The 18790-nt window shown below is 34.7% G+C and overlaps 1 protein-coding gene and 1 long non-coding RNA gene across 6 annotated transcripts in view; one reads left to right on the top strand and one right to left on the bottom strand.

Annotated features, from left to right (window-relative positions):
• The window catches only part of LOC149802322 (radical S-adenosyl methionine domain-containing protein 1, mitochondrial-like), a 149205-nt gene that overhangs the window by 87628 nt on the left and 42787 nt on the right, over nucleotides 1–18790 (top strand). For all 5 annotated transcript variants that reach the window (XM_089951537.1, XM_089951536.1, XM_089951535.1 and 2 more), the window contains 3 exons: nucleotides 2628–2733; nucleotides 5577–5669; nucleotides 14475–14525. In XM_089951537.1, coding sequence (XP_089807663.1) covers nucleotides 2628–2733; nucleotides 5577–5669; nucleotides 14475–14525 — 250 coding nt within the window. The remainder of the gene's footprint in view (nucleotides 1–2627; nucleotides 2734–5576; nucleotides 5670–14474; nucleotides 14526–18790) is intronic.
• LOC149802323 (uncharacterized) overlaps nucleotides 1–18790 on the bottom strand; it is a 91182-nt gene that overhangs the window by 30019 nt on the left and 42373 nt on the right. The gene's annotated exons all lie outside the window — the stretch shown is intronic.

The raw sequence follows: 18790 nt of genomic DNA, 5'->3' as shown, positions 1-18790 counted from the left end.
TTGTTGTTGTTTTTTTTTTTGTTTTTGTATACATGAATATTGGTCATCGCCGACAGATAATGTACAAAAATACCAGAAGAGAGAACCAAAAAAAATACCAAAGTGAAATGTTTACAATGAACATTGATATGCACCATGAGAAGTTTACAGTGCTATTCTAGAGATATTATCATCTAAGATGGCTTCATTGCAAAACACAAGTCAGCACAGTGCTCACTAAATGTTTAGGAGTTCCAGTGATAATGATGTTACTGCAGTATTAAAATGGAGGAAAGTTGATAGCAGGCCATCACAGAAATACCAGGTTTTTGCAACTGTCTGCTTTAGAAAATTCAAACAATTTGAAAAAAATTACACCTCTCCCTCGATAACTCGCGCACAACTGGGTCCACAAACATGACTGCACTATAAGCGAGGCACGAGTTATCAAGTTACAAAAATTGGGCAAAATAATGGCTTTGACATAGAGAAAACCGGGCGGGGGGGGGGGGGGTGCGGCGTTAGGGAACTGGGCTGTTTATTGACTGAACCCTCATTTTACAATCACGTTGATAATAATTTTTAATAACGCGCTTTTTCTAATGAAGTTCTTTGTTATTCTGTTTAAATAACATTTATTTTCAAAATGTCCAACATATGAAAGATCATTCTAACTGGTTTCAACAACCATCACGTGTAACCAAAAAATATCTGTGTATTATGTCACTGCTTTTTGTTTTCTTGATAAGTATGGTTCCTGTACTGGTGTTTAATAGTATCTTCCCAAATCGGGAGACCACAGAGCAGGGAACTAGACTAACTGTTGCTACACCTCCAAACAAGATTTTTTTTTTTTCAAAATCACTAGACATTTATTTCATGAGACAATTGTCTATGTTGAAACTCAATTTTTGTATTGCTCACTTAGTACAATATTGATGTTGTGATTTCATTGGAAGTAATAATGAAACTTCTTATTATCCTTGAGGATATCTCTAAGTGCCAGTTCAAAAATTCTCTGAAACTCGCTTGCCCACAATGGTCCTTATTTGTGAAATCAAGCTCTTTATTTTACGAAGTATTCATTTCGCTTGGCTGACTTGTTATCTTTGATCACAGTTATGAAAGAGTCGGTTTATTTAAGGTAGTTTATGTTACATACACAATAACATTTTTATAAGTGTTCATTTGATCAAATAAAGTGAGTTCACCCGACATATGACCAGGGCCGCTAGATTTTAAGTTTGTAGGATTTTTCGTGCCTTTTAACTTTTCTTTTATTCCACCTCCTTTATTTGATTCAAAACACATAATTAACGTGATAATACGAAGGAGGCCAGCTTTTAATTCAGTGCAACAATACAAATACTTCCGGAAGTCAGTTATCAAAACACGGTCAGCACTTAATTAGGTTCTCAGAGAAATGCTCATGGAAATGGCTGTTATGGTAGATAGGTGCATTTTACGTTTAATTTCAAGAGTACACATTGCATTTATGATGATTACACTTAAAAGGAACTAAAAGATAGAACTAGAACACAAATTTCAGTTGATAAAAAAATTATTTAATTTTTATTTATTAAAGTACTGCCTCCACTCAGCGTAAGTGACATTTTCATTGATCAAAATTTCCTTTATTTATTGAATTCAAAATACTGAACTTTTTTTTTCGCTTTAAAGGTTTTGACTCGGTGTTAATATTTATTGGGTTGTTGTAGTTCATGCTCATTGAATTCCTTTTGCCATTTCTAAACTAGGTATTTGGGAAAATTGTGTTCCTTTGATGTGGTTAACACCTTAACTAATTTCAACATTTGTCCTAAAGACTATATCAGAAACATTAAAGTTATTGTTAGAGTTAGAGGTGACTTTTTTTGTCAAAAATTCTTTCAATCTTCAAAGCTTTTTTCACCTTCATGGCAGCAAAATCCTTAACTGAAACATCACTGTTATGAAAATCAACCTGAATAGCCGACATTTTGAACAAAGGCAGGTGTTCATGTGAAATGGGATATATCCTGTAGGGAACTGTTCTTATAGTAAATGCAGTTGTATAAACTTGTAGGGTTTGGGGTTTTTTTCCTGACAGAAGGTGGACTCGGATTGTATGTCTAACCATTTAAAAAACTTGGGAGTTTTTTTAATCTTGATTAAGCAAGTTAACGAGATATTCTAAACATAAAAATTGGTGAAGTCACTTTTAAAAAGTGCCATGCAAGTTTCTTTTTAATGAAAAGAATGTTCTGTTTTGAATATTGTTGTATGTGTTCATTGAAAGTTCATACTTTTTACCAAAATTTATTTTTATGTTGGTTTTAGTGAAGCTCATACAAATGCTTACAGTTTTCAATATTAAATACAGGTCGGTTACAGTTTGTAATTACTTATAACTATAATATGTTACAGAAAACAATGTTACATATGATAAAAAAATTAAATCGTTTACATCACCAGCCTTTGTGTTTCTGTCATTGTTTGAGGAGTTTATTCTTGATATCTGGTTTTAAGTACTTGCCAGATGGGATGAGTGGATTTTTAGAGCATTTGATTAACCTCACTCAGTATAATGATTTTTATCAATGGGAATTGGAAATTTGAAAAATCTTTATTAAAACTGAGTTTTGTCTCCTTTTTTTTATGTACACAAGCTGTGTTGAGAAAGCAAGAGAATTGTATCCAGGCAGAGTGTCCGTGGATGTTATTTTTGGTCGTCCCAATCAGATGCCTGAAGACTGGAGAACTGAACTTCACAGGGTTAGATAAAGTTTTTCTTGCTTGACTTTGCTTGCTAAAAATTCTGTGTTAAGTGTGATAGTACAGTGAAATGCACAGATGAAATTGGATTTTATTATGGTTTAAATAAAACTATAGATGGCTTATTTGTCCACCATGAATCCAGTTTTACCTTAGTTGGATTATTTGCCCATAATGATTCCAGTTTTACCTTAGTTGGTTTACATGTCCACCATGACTCCTGACCTGCCAGTCCTTATGATTTTCACATGTCTTATGAAAATGACCATTAAATTACTGACTTACAGAATAAAAGGAAGAACTATGGAGATATGATTGTTGTGGCAAGTCCCAAAACTAGTCTCATCGGTGTTTGATTTGGAACCAGGTTTCATATAAGCTCTAGTTGAATTAGGGAACCAAACTAATTTTACAGTGGTACCTCAGAAGCTTTAAACAGCACATATTTTGTCATGCAAGGCATCTGCATGATCAAACTTTTGACTATAGAATTTTTTTTAAGATGATGTCCACCTACTGATGCATGTTAAAGACAAAAGGAAAAATAAGCCTCCTTAAAAATTTGAATAATCAGTCTGGAAGAATAAAAAGAAATATTCAGATTGTTCTGAACAAGGGCAAGATGGGACCCAGTTACTTTTACTGGACATCACGTGGCAGGTGATTTTATTGCCATCATGTGAAATGAAGAAAATAATTCTAAGAATTAAGTCAGGTTGAGAGATAGCAACAAGCCATTGAGCTGCATTGGGTTTGGAACTGAAGTTTGTGCAACTGTAAATAAGGTCTATGTGTAATTTACAGACTTTTCAGATGAACGTAATGTTTCCTGTTGATGCATCAGTTTGGAATACCAAACTTTTTAAATATACATTTTCCAACTTGACAGTAGCAGTACATAATATTTTGTTATACCTTACTGAAAACTGGTCAGACTTATGGAAAACAATTAACTGCCTTACTGAGATGATCTTGTAAGGATTGGCAGGTCTGTGATTCCAGTATCACCTTAGCTGACTTATTTGTCCACCATGATTCCAGTTTACTTATTTGTCAACCATGGTTCCAGTTTTTCCACAATGACATATTGTCTTTAATGTTTAGCATACCTGGTAATGAGCACACCTGCCAACCATGCAGGCAGTATTAGAGGTTTTGGAAACTTGAAAGTGTTTTGTGATTTCAAGTGGGGTCAAAAAGCATACCTGCCAACCATGCAGGCAGTGTTAGGGGTTTTGGAGACTTGAAAGTGTTTTGTTGTTTCAAGTGGGGTCAATAAACATACCTGCATACCTTCCAGGCATTGTTAGGGGTTTTGGAAACTTGAAAATATTTGGTGGTTTCAAGTGGGGTCAATAATTATACCTTTTGCCTTAAAATATTCATCACACTCCCACTATGACAGTACTCCTAATTTTATCATGACTGTAATTTGTTGTTGTTGTTGTTGTGGGGTTTAACGCCATTTTTCAGCACGATAGGCTATACATGGCGGCCAGTATTAATGGTGGAGGAAGAACCCGGAAAACCCCGGAAAGAACCACCGACCCACGAGAAGCTACTGGCAGGCTTTCTCGACTGTAATTTGAAAATAATCTCACATTGCATTTTATATATGTAGTAAAATCTGACTTCAAAGAAACATTGCTCATCATCATCAACTAGTCAGTAATCTTAAATAAAGATGATGGCTTAAACATTCATGGTAAAGAAATGTCATAAAGTTTATTTCTTCAAAATGGATCTCTAATTTACCAAACTTAAAGTAATGTGGGTTGTGCCACTTGTGTACTTTACCTATGTAAATTGGCATAATGGACTTTCCCACTGCAATTCTGAAAGGATTATCAAAATCACTCAAACTATTGCCAATCAGTTAAGTAACCTGTGGAATTGTGGTTATTTGCCTTGACTACCTTCATAATTTTACCATCTCTACAACAATGATAAACTGCCACATCAATCATTGTGTCTTCTGTGAAAAGAGAGAATTCATTCACGGGGGGGGGGGGGGGGGGGGGTCTGTGGAAAGATTGAAATTAGTTGGTAGATTGGGTTGATGGGAAGAGTACACTTGGGTCCTTTGCAACTACTGCCAGTTTGCATGCCCTCACTTTTGCAGTTTACTTGGGTAAAACTTGACTGATTTGGAGTCTGAATTGTCCAGATTGAAGCTTTGATTACTGAACCAAAAATGCTAATATTAAATGTGGAAGTACCCTACTGACCTGATTTCTTGTCTTGGATATAAATTTTATCTGACTGTAGTAAAAGAGTAAGAGATAATATAAAAGTTGGAAGATTTACATTTGGTTGTGTTCTTACAGAGTGCATAAGCTTGCTTGTTAAAATGGTCAACAGCTGTGTAAGCCAAGTGAATGATATCAGGCTGACCTGGGCTTCTTGTTATTTCACTGGTTATTCATGCAGTTGTACAATATCTTGTGTGCAAATTTATAACCTGTAAACTCCAGTCATTTGTATTGGATAAAATGTACAAACAAGACAGCCTAACAGGGTAAAACTAAGAACAGTGTTTTTAATTAAAAAAACGTACCCAAACAAGCAATTTGAAGTGATCGTAGCAGCCTCTAAGCTGATATGTGGTAAAGGGTTAAGTGAGAGATATAAATTTGAAAGTGCAGAGAGAATATGAGCTGGAGGACATTATTCAAGTCATGCAGTGAATCTTGATCACACTAAGAACTTGGTTTGTAATTACATACAAGTTTTTGAAATTGGAATGCAGGCATTTTCATCAAGATTATTTAGTCACTAGATCAGAAACCAATGAAAGCGCCATATTTATTACTTTTCCCTAACTCCTATCTTGTGTTTTGCAGGTATTAAGTTTTTGTGATGACCACATATCTTTGTACCAGTTAACTTTAGAGAAAGGAACTCCTCTGTATAGATGGGTGAAACAAAAACAGTGTGTAAGTATTTTGAATGTTTATATATGATACAGTTAGGATAATAACTACATACATGATAATAGGGACACAGGCTTTCCTATATTTTTTTTCACAAATAAACCCACATAAAAGAAAAAACACTGAATTATATGGCTGTCCCTCATTATAATGTGCTTCATTATGTCATAATTCCAGATATCACATGACATCATTGCAGCTATTATGCTTCATTATCACATAATTCCAGATATCACATGGCACTGTTATGGAGCCATTGTGCTTCATATGACATATTCACAACCAAACAGGAGTCAGCATGGAATAAGCATGAAAAACAGCAGTCAGATTTCAAGACTAAGTTTACGAGTCTTGAAAAAACAAATAAAACCATCAGATGTGACCCAAGTAAGAAATCAAGCCATTGTCTTATTCTGCAAGTGGACAACACAAAAATGAAAGAGAAAGTAAAACAATTACATAAAGACAAAGATTCGCTCATATCAGAAATTATGCAGCTTAAATATGGCTGCCTCAAACAGCATGCATCCTGAGATTTTAGTACCATGCATCCTTCCTGACATTTTAGCAGCAGTACAGGAAGACATTATACATTTGAAAACAGAAATTGTAACTACCCTCAAAGAAGAGTCACAAAAGCATATCAGTGAAATAAGCTGGATTAAGAAAATAAAAGAAAATGCCTGGAGAGAAAATAATAATTTCAAACCCACCCAGAATATAGGGAAAATCTCTACAGTCCCTCAAGCTACAGTGGAAAACTCTCTACCACACAATGTCACAAATAGAAAGAGAGGGTCTTCATATCTCGGACATAACAGCTTTAGATTTTGCAATACACTGGATTCTACGAAAGACAGAGAAGAAAACATCTGGTACAATCCCATTAAGTACCTACAGATACCCCACTGAGTGATGATGTCCATGGAATTACTTCTGGTGCAATCCCATTAAGTGCCTCCATCAATCAAAGTGACCATTAATGTGTTAACTGCTATTGACATAACTGTTGAATGTGCTAATGTTTCTAGAGTCATTAAAAATCTTCTGAAGAAACAGTTGATAGTCGTGATTTAGGACAATGTATAAAAGACAATTTAGAGGAATATATGATGATCGTTTATATATTGATAGTGAAAATATTAATATATTCCATATCATTCCTCTCAAAACCATTAAAATTATGAATTCTCTTAAAATCAGTGGCTTAAAGCAAAAATGTCTCAAAATTTGCCACCTGAACATTCATTATCTTGATGACATCAAATTACTTCTTTCAGGAAATAATTCAGTAATTGATATTTTTGCTTTCATGGACTTTTTCATGATGATGAACTTAAAATTCCTAACTATAGTTTTCAAAGAAAAGACCGACTTGTCCAAAAGAGTCATGGACTTCTCATTTACATTAAGGATGGCATTTCTTTCAAATGTCAATATGATCTTGAGGAAATTGGTATGGAAATAATCTGGCTAGAAATGAGACATCATGTCCAAAAACCATTTGTATTGGGCTGTGTATATAGACCACCGAACACTGACAATACTTGGTATAATACATTTCAAAACCAGCTTGAAACTCTGCATATAGAAAACAAAGAAGTCTATTTAATAGGTGACTTCACTTAAAATTTGCTTTATGATACCAATCAAAGCTGGATTAAAACCATGAATTCCCTGAATTATCAGATTAAAACAATGAATTCCCTGAATTATCAGATTAAAACCATGAATTCCCTGAATTATCAGATTAAAACCATGAATTCCCTGAATTATCAGATTAAAACCACATGAATTCCCTGAATTATCAGTTTGAAACCACGAATTCCCTGAATTGTCAGATTAAAACCACATGAATTCCCTGAATTATCAGATTAAAACCATGAATTCCCTGAATTATCAGATTAAAACCATGAATTCCCTGAATTATCAGATTAAAACCATGAATTATCAACATCTAGTTCATGTACCCACTAGGATAACAGAGGTATCTGAAACACTAATTGATCATATTTATACTAACAATGCTGACAATGTTATAGAAGTTGCAATTCCCCAATATTCCACAAGTGATCATTATCCTATATGCTGTACACAAAAATTAAGTCAAAAAAGGAAACTTTATCATCACAAATATATCACATATCAAATAATGAAAAGATTCAATTCACAAATATTCCTTAAAGTACTGAAAGATATCCTTTGGTCAGTTATTGAAAGTTTTGATGACCCATCAGATGCCCTTGACCTCTGGATAGATACGTTTACTGACACCCTGAGCACTCATGCTCCTTTTAATTTCAATAAAGTCGGGCAGCAAAATGAACCAAACTTGATTACAGGTGATATACTAAATGCTATTAAGATAAGCGATAGATTTAATAAGTTAAAAGAAACTGACAATTACAGATTATGGAGAAACAGAGTCAAGTCATTGATTCAAAAGGCAAAGAAAACTTACTATTCCATTGAAATATCAGATAGTATTACAAAAAAGAATACTAGAAAACTCGGGAAGACCTTCAATAACTTGAGAGGCAAATCTGTCAATAACCCACCATGTACATGTATTAGTGATGGAAATGGTGATACTAAGCAAGAACCTCTTGAAATTGCAAATGCACTCAATGATTACTTTGTGAATATAAATGAAAAACTTGTTGATTTCACAACTCCTAGAAGATTCTCCAATGATGAATTAAATGAACATATTTCTTCAAAACTAAACAAAGAAGAGTGCTTTAAAATCCCTAAAATAAGCTTTGAATTCATTTTAAATAAATTAGACCAACTTGATGTCACAACAGCAACAGGTCTAGATAATATAAGTACTAAATTCCTAAAACTCTCATCTCAAGTGATTGCACCTTCACTTGTGCATGTTTTGAAGTTAAGTATTTCCACAGGTATTTTTCAAACAGGCTAAAACTGGCAAAAGTAACTCTGATATACAATGTGATGTTTGCATGCATTGGGGTGGGGTTCTTCCAATGTAAATTAATTAAATTATGATGGAAGTTCCACCCGGGCTCGTGGGGTTAGAAAGTTAAATTAATGACGAGGTAGATTTACAGCTCTGAGCCCCCAGTCAGCAATGCCGACGGCTAAATTATAGAGAACACAAAGATGAAATTCAATTAATAACAATTTAATTAATTCAATAATTTAAAACGATAAACTCTCAATCACCCGTCTTTCCCTCGACCAAGTGACAGCCTAATTCATGCCGTGATTTACAGTGTGAGTTCGATTTTCCCCCTGTCCTTGTGTCTACTCATCTCTCTTTCCCGCTAATTCCTTCCTTCCTTCTTCCAACACCTCCTTCGACTCCGTTTCCCTCTCGACTATCTCCTCCTCCAATTCCGCTCCCAGTTTCCTCTTCCTCCCTTCTCTCCCCTTTTCCTCCTAGACTTCAACTTCCCTGACTTCCCTCCTTTCTTCTTCTTTCCTCCGTCTCTCTATCTGAGACTATGGGACCAAACTGTAACTGGTCTATCCCTCAAAGCTTCCTGTGAAAAACCATAAGGCGTTAACATGTGCTTTATTGAATCTCACCTCACACTAGATCAACAATTAATCATCAGATAAGGCTATCACGGTTTCTGTCATGCATGTGTACACATCGAAATTCCCACACACTTCTTCAGGGTAAACAATGGTGTAATAACACGGTATCAGCGAATTGTCATACAGACATCAATACATTGCGTCACATCAGTATATACACATATATATTTAATCTCATTGTACTACAATCTGACAACAATCAGACGCATGTCTGTACATTACACAAATATTCAACAATGGCAAAATCTATAATCACATGAACACATGTGTTAGTCTATTATAAAATACCCACATAGCGAATTACAATATTAATTCTTACGACGGCTAGCAAGCTATATAATTCTTTACAAATATCAACTCATTTCATCAAAATATGCAAACATATTAACACCACAAAGTAATTCTTTGTGCTACGATTCTAGTAATAATAAAGTATACATACGACCTACAATTAAAAATGCAGCCGCATTCCGCAAAGACCGAACAAGTAGCTCACTGACCTTATTTGAAGCTGTCTGTATTTAGAATTTCCTGTTCTAAGATATTCCCGCCAATAACGAATGGCTATTCGGAGTTACGCTAACCTCCTCTGGCAATCTCTCTTAGCGAACTAATTCTTGCCGGAAGACGCGGAGATATCATTCTACCCAAATCAGGGTCTCTCCCCTATCTCGATTCTGATTGAAAGGTGCTGTGACCCTGTTCAATTGTCTTAGTGGCCAGTTCAACCTGGGGCTACTCTGGGTTGGGGTAAATGTGACATACAAGAAGGGAGATCTTTCTGATATGAATAACTATAGACCTATATCAGTTTTATCATCACTTTCAAAGATATTAGAAGGAGATGTTTGTAATGAAATTAGAAACTACCCAGATTCATTTAATTTGATACATTCATGACAATCAGGCTTCTGTGAAAGACATTCATGTCAGATTAAACTAATTAGAATGGTAGATGATTGGTTAACAGCAATAGATCAAGGTAACCTTGTAGACATACTGTTTCTTGACCGTTCGAAGGCTTTTGACCTTGTAAATCACAAACTCCTGCTGGAAAAACTCAGCATATATCAAGTTAACCATGAAAGCTTAACTTGGTTTCAATCCTATCTTGAAGGCAAACAACAACAAGTTTCTATTTTAAATAAACTTTCAGATAAGAAACTGATAAAGACAGTTGTTTCACAAGGGTCAGTTCTTGAACCATTACTCTTTCTGCTGTACATCAATCATTTACCATTATCACATTCAGCTATCCACCACCAACATGTTCACAGATGATACGACATTATATAACATTAGATCAACAGGCCATGAGAATAGCACTAAATTAAATAAAGATTTGGTAAAAATAACTAACTGGTCTGAACACAATGGTATGGTATTAAATGTAGCCAAATCAAAAGCCATCATCTTGGATAGTCAGAGAAGAGTAAAAGCTGAGAAAAAGTATTTCAGAGTAATGATAAAAGGAATGGCTATACAACAGTCTGAAAATGAAAAACTACTTGGCATTTTGATGGACCAAAACTTGTGCTGGAAAATGCAAGTTGATAAGGTCATTAAAAAAGTTAATTCACTGCTTTATCTCTTGAATAGAATAAAATCTTATCTCCCTGAAGAACAGAGAAAGATTTTCTACAATGCATATATCATGCCACACCTAGAATATTGTTGTTCTGTCGGGGGTAATAGTGGTACAGAAAATCAGGAAAGATTACTGAAATTTCAAAAAAGAGCAGCTAGAGTTATTCTTCATGCTGATTTAGATACACCATCAACAAATCTTTTTAAAAACCAAAAGTGGCTTCCATTTGAGCAGAGAACTCAATTTCAAAGGGTTTACTAGTCTATATATCCTGATTATCTTAAATGTAATTTTAAATTTGTTAAAAATGTACATATGTATGAACTGAGATCCATATCAAACAACAAGATATCTTTACCTAAAGCAAATTCAGAGTATTATAAGAACAGTTTTGCTTTTTCTGGAGCCAAACTATGGAATTCCATACCACCTTATATAAAGTCATCTGACACATGCCAAGCATTTAAAAAGCTTCTTGGTCAACATCTATAGAAACAATCATTGTATGATTTTGTTTAATTCAGTACTACTACTTTTTATGACATTGTTATGTACTCACCTATAATGTTTTACACGTTTGCTACTACTATTCATATGAATCCTGTATGTACTCATCCTTGAAACCTTGCACATTATTTTATTGTAGAAGTAGATTATTTGTCGAGTTTTTAACATAATTTTTTGTCTATAAACACATCTTGTAAAAATTGTGCAATATATATATATATATATATATATATTTGTAAAAATGTCATTGTAGAAGACCTCATGGAAAATTGGTCAGTTGACCAAATGAGCTTCTTTAAATAAAGTCATTATTATTATTATTATTATTATTATTGTTATTCAATACATGCATGATCTCACTATACCGTGATTCAGTATATATATGGTCTCACTATACTGTGATTCAATACATGCATGATCTCACTCTACTGTGATTCAGTATGTATATGGTCTTACTGTACTGTGATTCAATACATTCAAGGTCTCACTATATCGTGATTCAGTACAAACATGATCTCGCTATGCCACTATTTAATATCTGCACGATCTTACTATACCATGATTCAATACATGCATGATCTCACTATAGTGAGTCAGTACATACATGATCTTACTGTACCATGATTCAATATATGCATGATTTCACTATACTGTGATTCAGTGCATGCATGATCTCACTTTACTGTGATTCAGTACATACATGATCTCGCTATACCATGATTCAATGCATGCATGATCTCACTATACTGTGATTCAGTGCATACATGATCTTGCTATACCATGATTCAATATATGCATGATTTCACTATACTGTGATTCAGTGCATGCATGATCTCACTATACTCTGATTCAGTGCATACATGATCTTGCTATACCATGATTCAATACATGCATGATCTCACTATACTGTGATTCAGTGCATATTTGATCTTGCTATACCATGATTCAATATATGCATGATTTCACTATACCATGATTCAATACATGCATGATCTCACTATACTGTGATTCAGTATATATGTGATATCACTATACCATGATTCAGTATATGCATGATTTCACTATATTGTGTGGGGCCCCAAGTGGTCTAAAGCGCTCTCCCTTACGGATCACTGCCATCTCACCTCTGTCTGCGTGGGTTCGAGTCTCATATTCAGCCAATGTGGGTATGTGGGAAAGCTTGCCAGTAGCTTCTCGTGGGTTGGTGGTTCTTTCCGTGGTTTTCCCGGGTTCTTCCTCCACCATTAATACTGGCCACCATGTATGGCCTATCGTGTGCTGAAAAATGGCGTTAAACCCTAAAGCAACAACAACAACAACATCACTATACTGTGATTCAGTGCATGCATGATCTCACTTTACTGTGATTCAGTACATACATGATCTCACTATACCGTGACTCAATATATGCATGATTTCACTATACTGTGATTCAGTGCATGATCTTGCTATACCATGATTCAGTATATGCACGATTTCACTATACTGTGATTCAGTGCATGCATGATCTCACTATACTGTGATTCAGTGCATGCATGATCTCACTTTACTGTGATTTAGTACATACATGATCTTGCTATACCATGATTCAATATATGCATGATTTCACTATGCTGTGATTCAGTGCATGCATGATCTCACTTAACTGTGATTCAGTGCATGCATGATCTCACTATACTGTGATTCAGTGCATGCATGATCTCACTTAACTGTGATTCAGTACATACATGATCTCGCTATACCATGATTCAATATATGCATGATTTCACTATACTGTGATTCAGTGCATACATGATCTCACTTTACTTTGATTCAGTACATACATGATCTCACTATACCATGATTCAATATATGCATGATTTCACTATACTGTGATTCAGTGCATGATCTTGCTATACCATGATTCAATATATGCATGATTTCACTATACTGTGATTCATTGCATGCATGATCTCACTATACTGTGATTCAGTGCATGCATGATCTCACTTTACTGTGATTCAGTACATACATGATCTCGCTATACCATGATTCAATATATGCATGATTTCACTAAACTGTGATTCAGTGCATGCATGATTTCACTGTACTGTGATTCAGTGCATGCATGATCTCACTGTACTGTGATTCAGTGCATGTATGATCTCACTTTACTGTGATTCAGTACATACATGATCTCGCTATACCATGATTCAATATATGCATGATTTCACTATACTGTGATTCAGTGCATGCATAATCTCACTGTACTGTGATTCATTACATAGATTATTCACGCTATACCATTATTCAGTGCATACATGATCTTGCTATACTGTGATTCATTACATAGATTATTCACGCTATACCATTATTCAGTACATACATGATCTTGCTATACTGTGCTTCATTACATAGATTATTCACGCTATACCATGATTCAGTGCATACATGATCTTGCTATACTGTGATTCATTACATAGATTATTCACGCTATACCATTATTCAGTGCATACATGATCTTGCTATTCTGTGCTTCATTACATAGATTATTCACGCTATACCATTATTCAGTACATACATGATCTTGCTATACCGTGATCCATTACATAGATTATTCTTGCTATACCATTATTCAGTACATACATGATCTCACTATACTGTGATCCATTACATAGATTATTCACACTTTACCGTGATTCAGTACATACATGATCTCACTATACTGTGCTTCAGTACATAATGAGATTCTCACTTTAACACAATTCCATACATAACATTTCAGTTTTTTTTCTTCTCCCAAAATGTCACAATAATTTACATTGTGTCATTTTGAAAAATGTGTCGAAAGCTGGATGACAACATTCTAGTTGAAATGTAAATGCCATTTTATGCATTCTTCTGTTTTAGTTCATATGATAAAGGGAGGCAACTGCAAAAAATTAATATGATGTTAATACTTGTCTATTTATAGAGTGGCTGCATGAGGAATATGTCATACTGGTGACAAACCTATCCACATGTTGAACTGTAACCTGTCATACTCATTTGTACTTTACCAACCAAATTAACATAATTTACTTTTATTTTTTTGAAATGTTTGCAAGATATCTTTTTAAGAAAATCATAATTAGATTTGAACTCAATCTTCATAATTTACTTCATAGGAATTACCAGATTCTGACACCATGGCAGATTTGTACAGTGAGGCCATTAAGGTGAGTAGCTATTTGGCCAGTTGTTCATTATTTCTTGCTCAAAAAGTCCAGTTTAGTTCATGTGGAAGTCTGAAGTTTGTAACACAACGTTCATACACCCTTGAAAAATAGATGAATTTTGGGGGTTTTCTTGAAAAGTCCTTAAATTTTAAAAAGGTTAGTTTTATCCTCGAAAAGTCCTTGATTTTGCTAGAAATCTTGGACTTAAACCAAAAGTCATTAAATTTAACTGATAGAATACAAGACAAAAAATAAATAAAATGGGATGCAGTGGAGTGGATTAATGACATACAACACAGTCACCAGATGGAGTAGTAATGGTGTAGTAATTAGTTTTTATTCTTTTTTCTTCTATTTTTGTACCAATTTATGCAGTGATAAACAAATAAACACATGCAGAAAAGTCAATTCCATAAGAAAAAATACCTTGAAATATCCTTGAAAAAACAGCTCTCTGGAGCTCTATGAACCATGTAACATGTAGACCACAAAATATGATCACAGATGTATGAACTGTAGAACATGTCAACAGACAAAAAGAAAATTTTGTTATAAATTGATGCATTGCTTACATTATCCAAATTCATTTGGAGACATGACATTGGTTTGCAGGGACTGTTATATACATGCCAACCATTACACTTTGGCGTAATCATTATGCTTCTTTCGACCTCATATATTATGCCTACATGTATATGGATTATGCTCTTTAGATGCATGAAACATAAAATTAAAATAAAGCAGTAGAAAGTTGTATTTGTCATTTTTATTATCATAAATTTGATAATATTCTAAAGGAGAAGACTGCTGCATATGAATAGCATTAGAGTACATTTGTTCATCATAAGCCAACATGTACTTTCTTATTTTCTATTTAAAGCAGCTGCATAATGACACATTGCAAAGAAAACAGATGGGTTTCTTCAGTTTAAAAACTTGCCTGACCAATTTATTATGTTTTGATCATGATATAAGTAGCAGACCAGTCAATACTTTAAAAGAAAAGGGCATCAGATGTTAAACAAAACATATTTTTATAGACATGACTTAAGGATGTTGTATAACTGAAAAATGTTAGAGGAGATGGATCTTTCAACTTAAAACATGTCAGCTCATAAGAAGGACACCTCAAAAGCTCTTTACAAATTTAAAAAGAATGAGAGTGATGAAATAAGCACTCAGATTGAAACATTGATTATGAAAAGAAGAAATGCTAGGAGCCTGCCTTATGTCACAGGGAATATTGTTCCATGCCAGTGGACCAGTATATTGAAAACTTTTTTTAAACAGTTCCTTCTTTGGTCTTGGTATAATGTAATTTTTACTTCTTATGGACCTTAAATTTGGAGTACCATCAGCATCTCTTTGGTGAAAGATATTGCTTAGATAGACGGGAATGGCTTTTCTGGATACTTTATACATCAATTTGGCCTTTCTAAGAAATATTCGTTCATGAATTGTTAAAAATAATTTGTCAGTATATTTTGTTTTTGTATTCTTGTACTAATCCAAATGGATTTTTCTCATTTGTAACAAGAATTTCATCTAGCTGACAGTCCAGGATGTTAGCAAAAATAAATACACAATTTTCAAAACAGTTTCCAGTAATTATAGTATGTGATATATAGATCACACTTTTGTGCCACTTATATGAGTAATATGCCTGATACCTCGGTAGATGTTGGCATGGTATGATGTTGTTTTTTGTCAGTTCCTCAGCCTAGGACTTTTCTTTTAATATTTACTGTAATTATAATTGTCCCCCACATTTCTGTCTGTCCATCCATCACACTTTCATTTCCGCTGTACATCTTGAAGTCGTTTGTGATTAAGGAATGAAGCTTGGTATATTGATCATTGTTAGTAGATGTGGCACATACCACATTGAGGATCAAGGTCAAGGTCATGGTTCAATATTTAAGTTTTCTAGCACTCTTTTCCTTTAAAGCTGTTTGAAATATTGATGAAACTTTGTGTATTGAATTACTAGAAAGTGTGTCTGCATGCCACATTGGGGATTGGTGTACTTAATCACTAGAAAATGTGTCTGCATGCCACATTGGGGGTTGGTGTGCTTAATCACTGGAAAGTATATCTGCATGCCACGTTGGGGGTTGGTGTACTTAATCACTAGAAAGTGTGCATGTCACATTGGGGGTTGGTGCACTTAATCACTAGAAAGTGTGTTTGCATGCCACATTGGGGATTGGTATACTTAATTACTAGAAGGTGTCTGCATGTCTCATTGGGGGTTGGTGTACTTAATAGAAAGTATCTGCATGCCACATTGGTGGGTTGGTGTACTTAATCATTAGAAGTGTGTCCGCATGCCACATCGGGGGTTGGTGTACTTAATTACTAGAAAGTGTTTCTGCATGCCACATTGGGGGTTGGTGTACTTAATCACTAGAAAGTGTATCTGCATGCCACATTGGGGGTTGGTGTACTTAATTACTAGAAAGTGTGTCTGCATGCCACATTGGGGGTTGGTGTACTTAATCACTAGAAAGTGTATCTGCATGCCACATTAGGGGTTGGTGTATTTAATCACTAGAAAGTATCTGCATGCCACATTGGGGGTTGGTGTATTTAATCACTAGAAAGTGTTTCTGCATGCCACATTGATGATTCGTGTACTTGATTACTAGAAAGTGTCTGCATGTCACATTGAGAATTGGAGTACTTAATTGCTAAAAGGTGTTTCTGCATGCCATATTTGGGATTGGTATACTTAATTAATAAAAAGTGTCTGCATGTCTCATGGGGGACTGGTATACTTAATCACTAGAAAGTGTTTTTGCATGCCACATTGAGGATTGGTGCACTTAATCACTAGAAAGTGTTTCTGCATGCCACATTGGGGATTGGTATACTTAATCACTAGAAAGTGTCTGCATGTCACATTGGGGGTTGGTGTACTTAATAGAAAGTGTTTCTGCATGCCACATTGGGGTTTTATCTTCAAGGCCAAAGTAATTTTCTTCATACCTGCTGACCATTAATGAAGTTGATATGATTTTATACACTGAATATTACCTTGCCTTTGTTTGGATTAGGATATTAGGTACATGATGTTTGCCCATTTTTAAGCCCATATTATCTCTAAACATTAAAATAAAATTATAGAAAAGAAGGCTCCCACGTAGTGTTTGCATATTCAGAAGAGTATAACTCGTGTACCTTCTTTCAATTCTGTTTATAGCAGTTGTATATGACAAATTTCTTACAAAACAAACTGATCTTTTCAGTTTGAAACCTGTCAGATTCACTGCATTAATGAAGAGAACTGGATAGTGAACTAGTCTTAGCTGTAAATAAAAATACAAGATGTCACTGTCATATTATACATTCTGTCCACTTGGATTTTGTTTTATACCCCTTTAGGGGGTTGGCATATATTTTCACATATGAGTAACATCCATGCATATTAATGAGTAACATCCATGCATAATAATGAATAACAACCATTCATAATAGACCGCTCCAGTGGCCTAGTGGTTAGTGCATCTGCCTCGGATGCGGGAGGTCGTGGGTTCGATCCCTGGCCGAGTCATACCAAAGACTTACAAAAATGGTACTAACAGCTGCCTCGCTTGGTGTTCAGCATTAAGAGGTTAGTGTTAGGACAGGTTGGCCTGGTGTCAGGATAATGTGACTGGGTGGGACATCATGCGGCATGATGCCCCAGTGCTAGACATAACTATGAACTGCCACACTGCAGACATCATAGCAATATGACTGAAAAATTGTTAAAGCTACGTTAAAAATACAAATCACTCACAAATCACAACATTCATAATAATGAGTAACAGCCATGCATATTAATGAGTAACATCCATGCATATTAATGAGTAACAGCCATGCATATTAATGAGTAACATGTGTATAAATGAGTAACAACCATGCATATTAATGAGTAACATATGTGTAAATGAGTAACAACCATGCATATTAATGAGTAACGTGTGTATAAATGAGTAACAGCCATGCATATTAATGAGTAACAACCATGCATATTAATGAGTAACATGTGTATAAATGAGTAACAGCCATGCATATTAATGAGTAACAACCATGCATATTAATGAGTAACATGTGTATAAATGAGTAACAGCCATGCATATCAATGAGGAGACCTTGCATCTGAGTGACTAACTTTGTGTACACTGTAGAGGTCATAGTTCTGATCAGATTTGGTATGTAAGCTTATATAATCAAGGTTGCTGAGGATTTTGATTGTGAGGACATTAACGAGGCCATATACC

Source organism: Sinohyriopsis cumingii, chromosome 3 (genome assembly GCF_028554795.1).
Source record: "Sinohyriopsis cumingii isolate HCF-2022 chromosome 3, ASM2855479v2, whole genome shotgun sequence".
Classification (NCBI taxonomy): domain Eukaryota; kingdom Metazoa; phylum Mollusca; class Bivalvia; order Unionida; family Unionidae; genus Sinohyriopsis; species Sinohyriopsis cumingii.
This window is presented reverse-complemented; position numbering and strand designations above follow the sequence as displayed.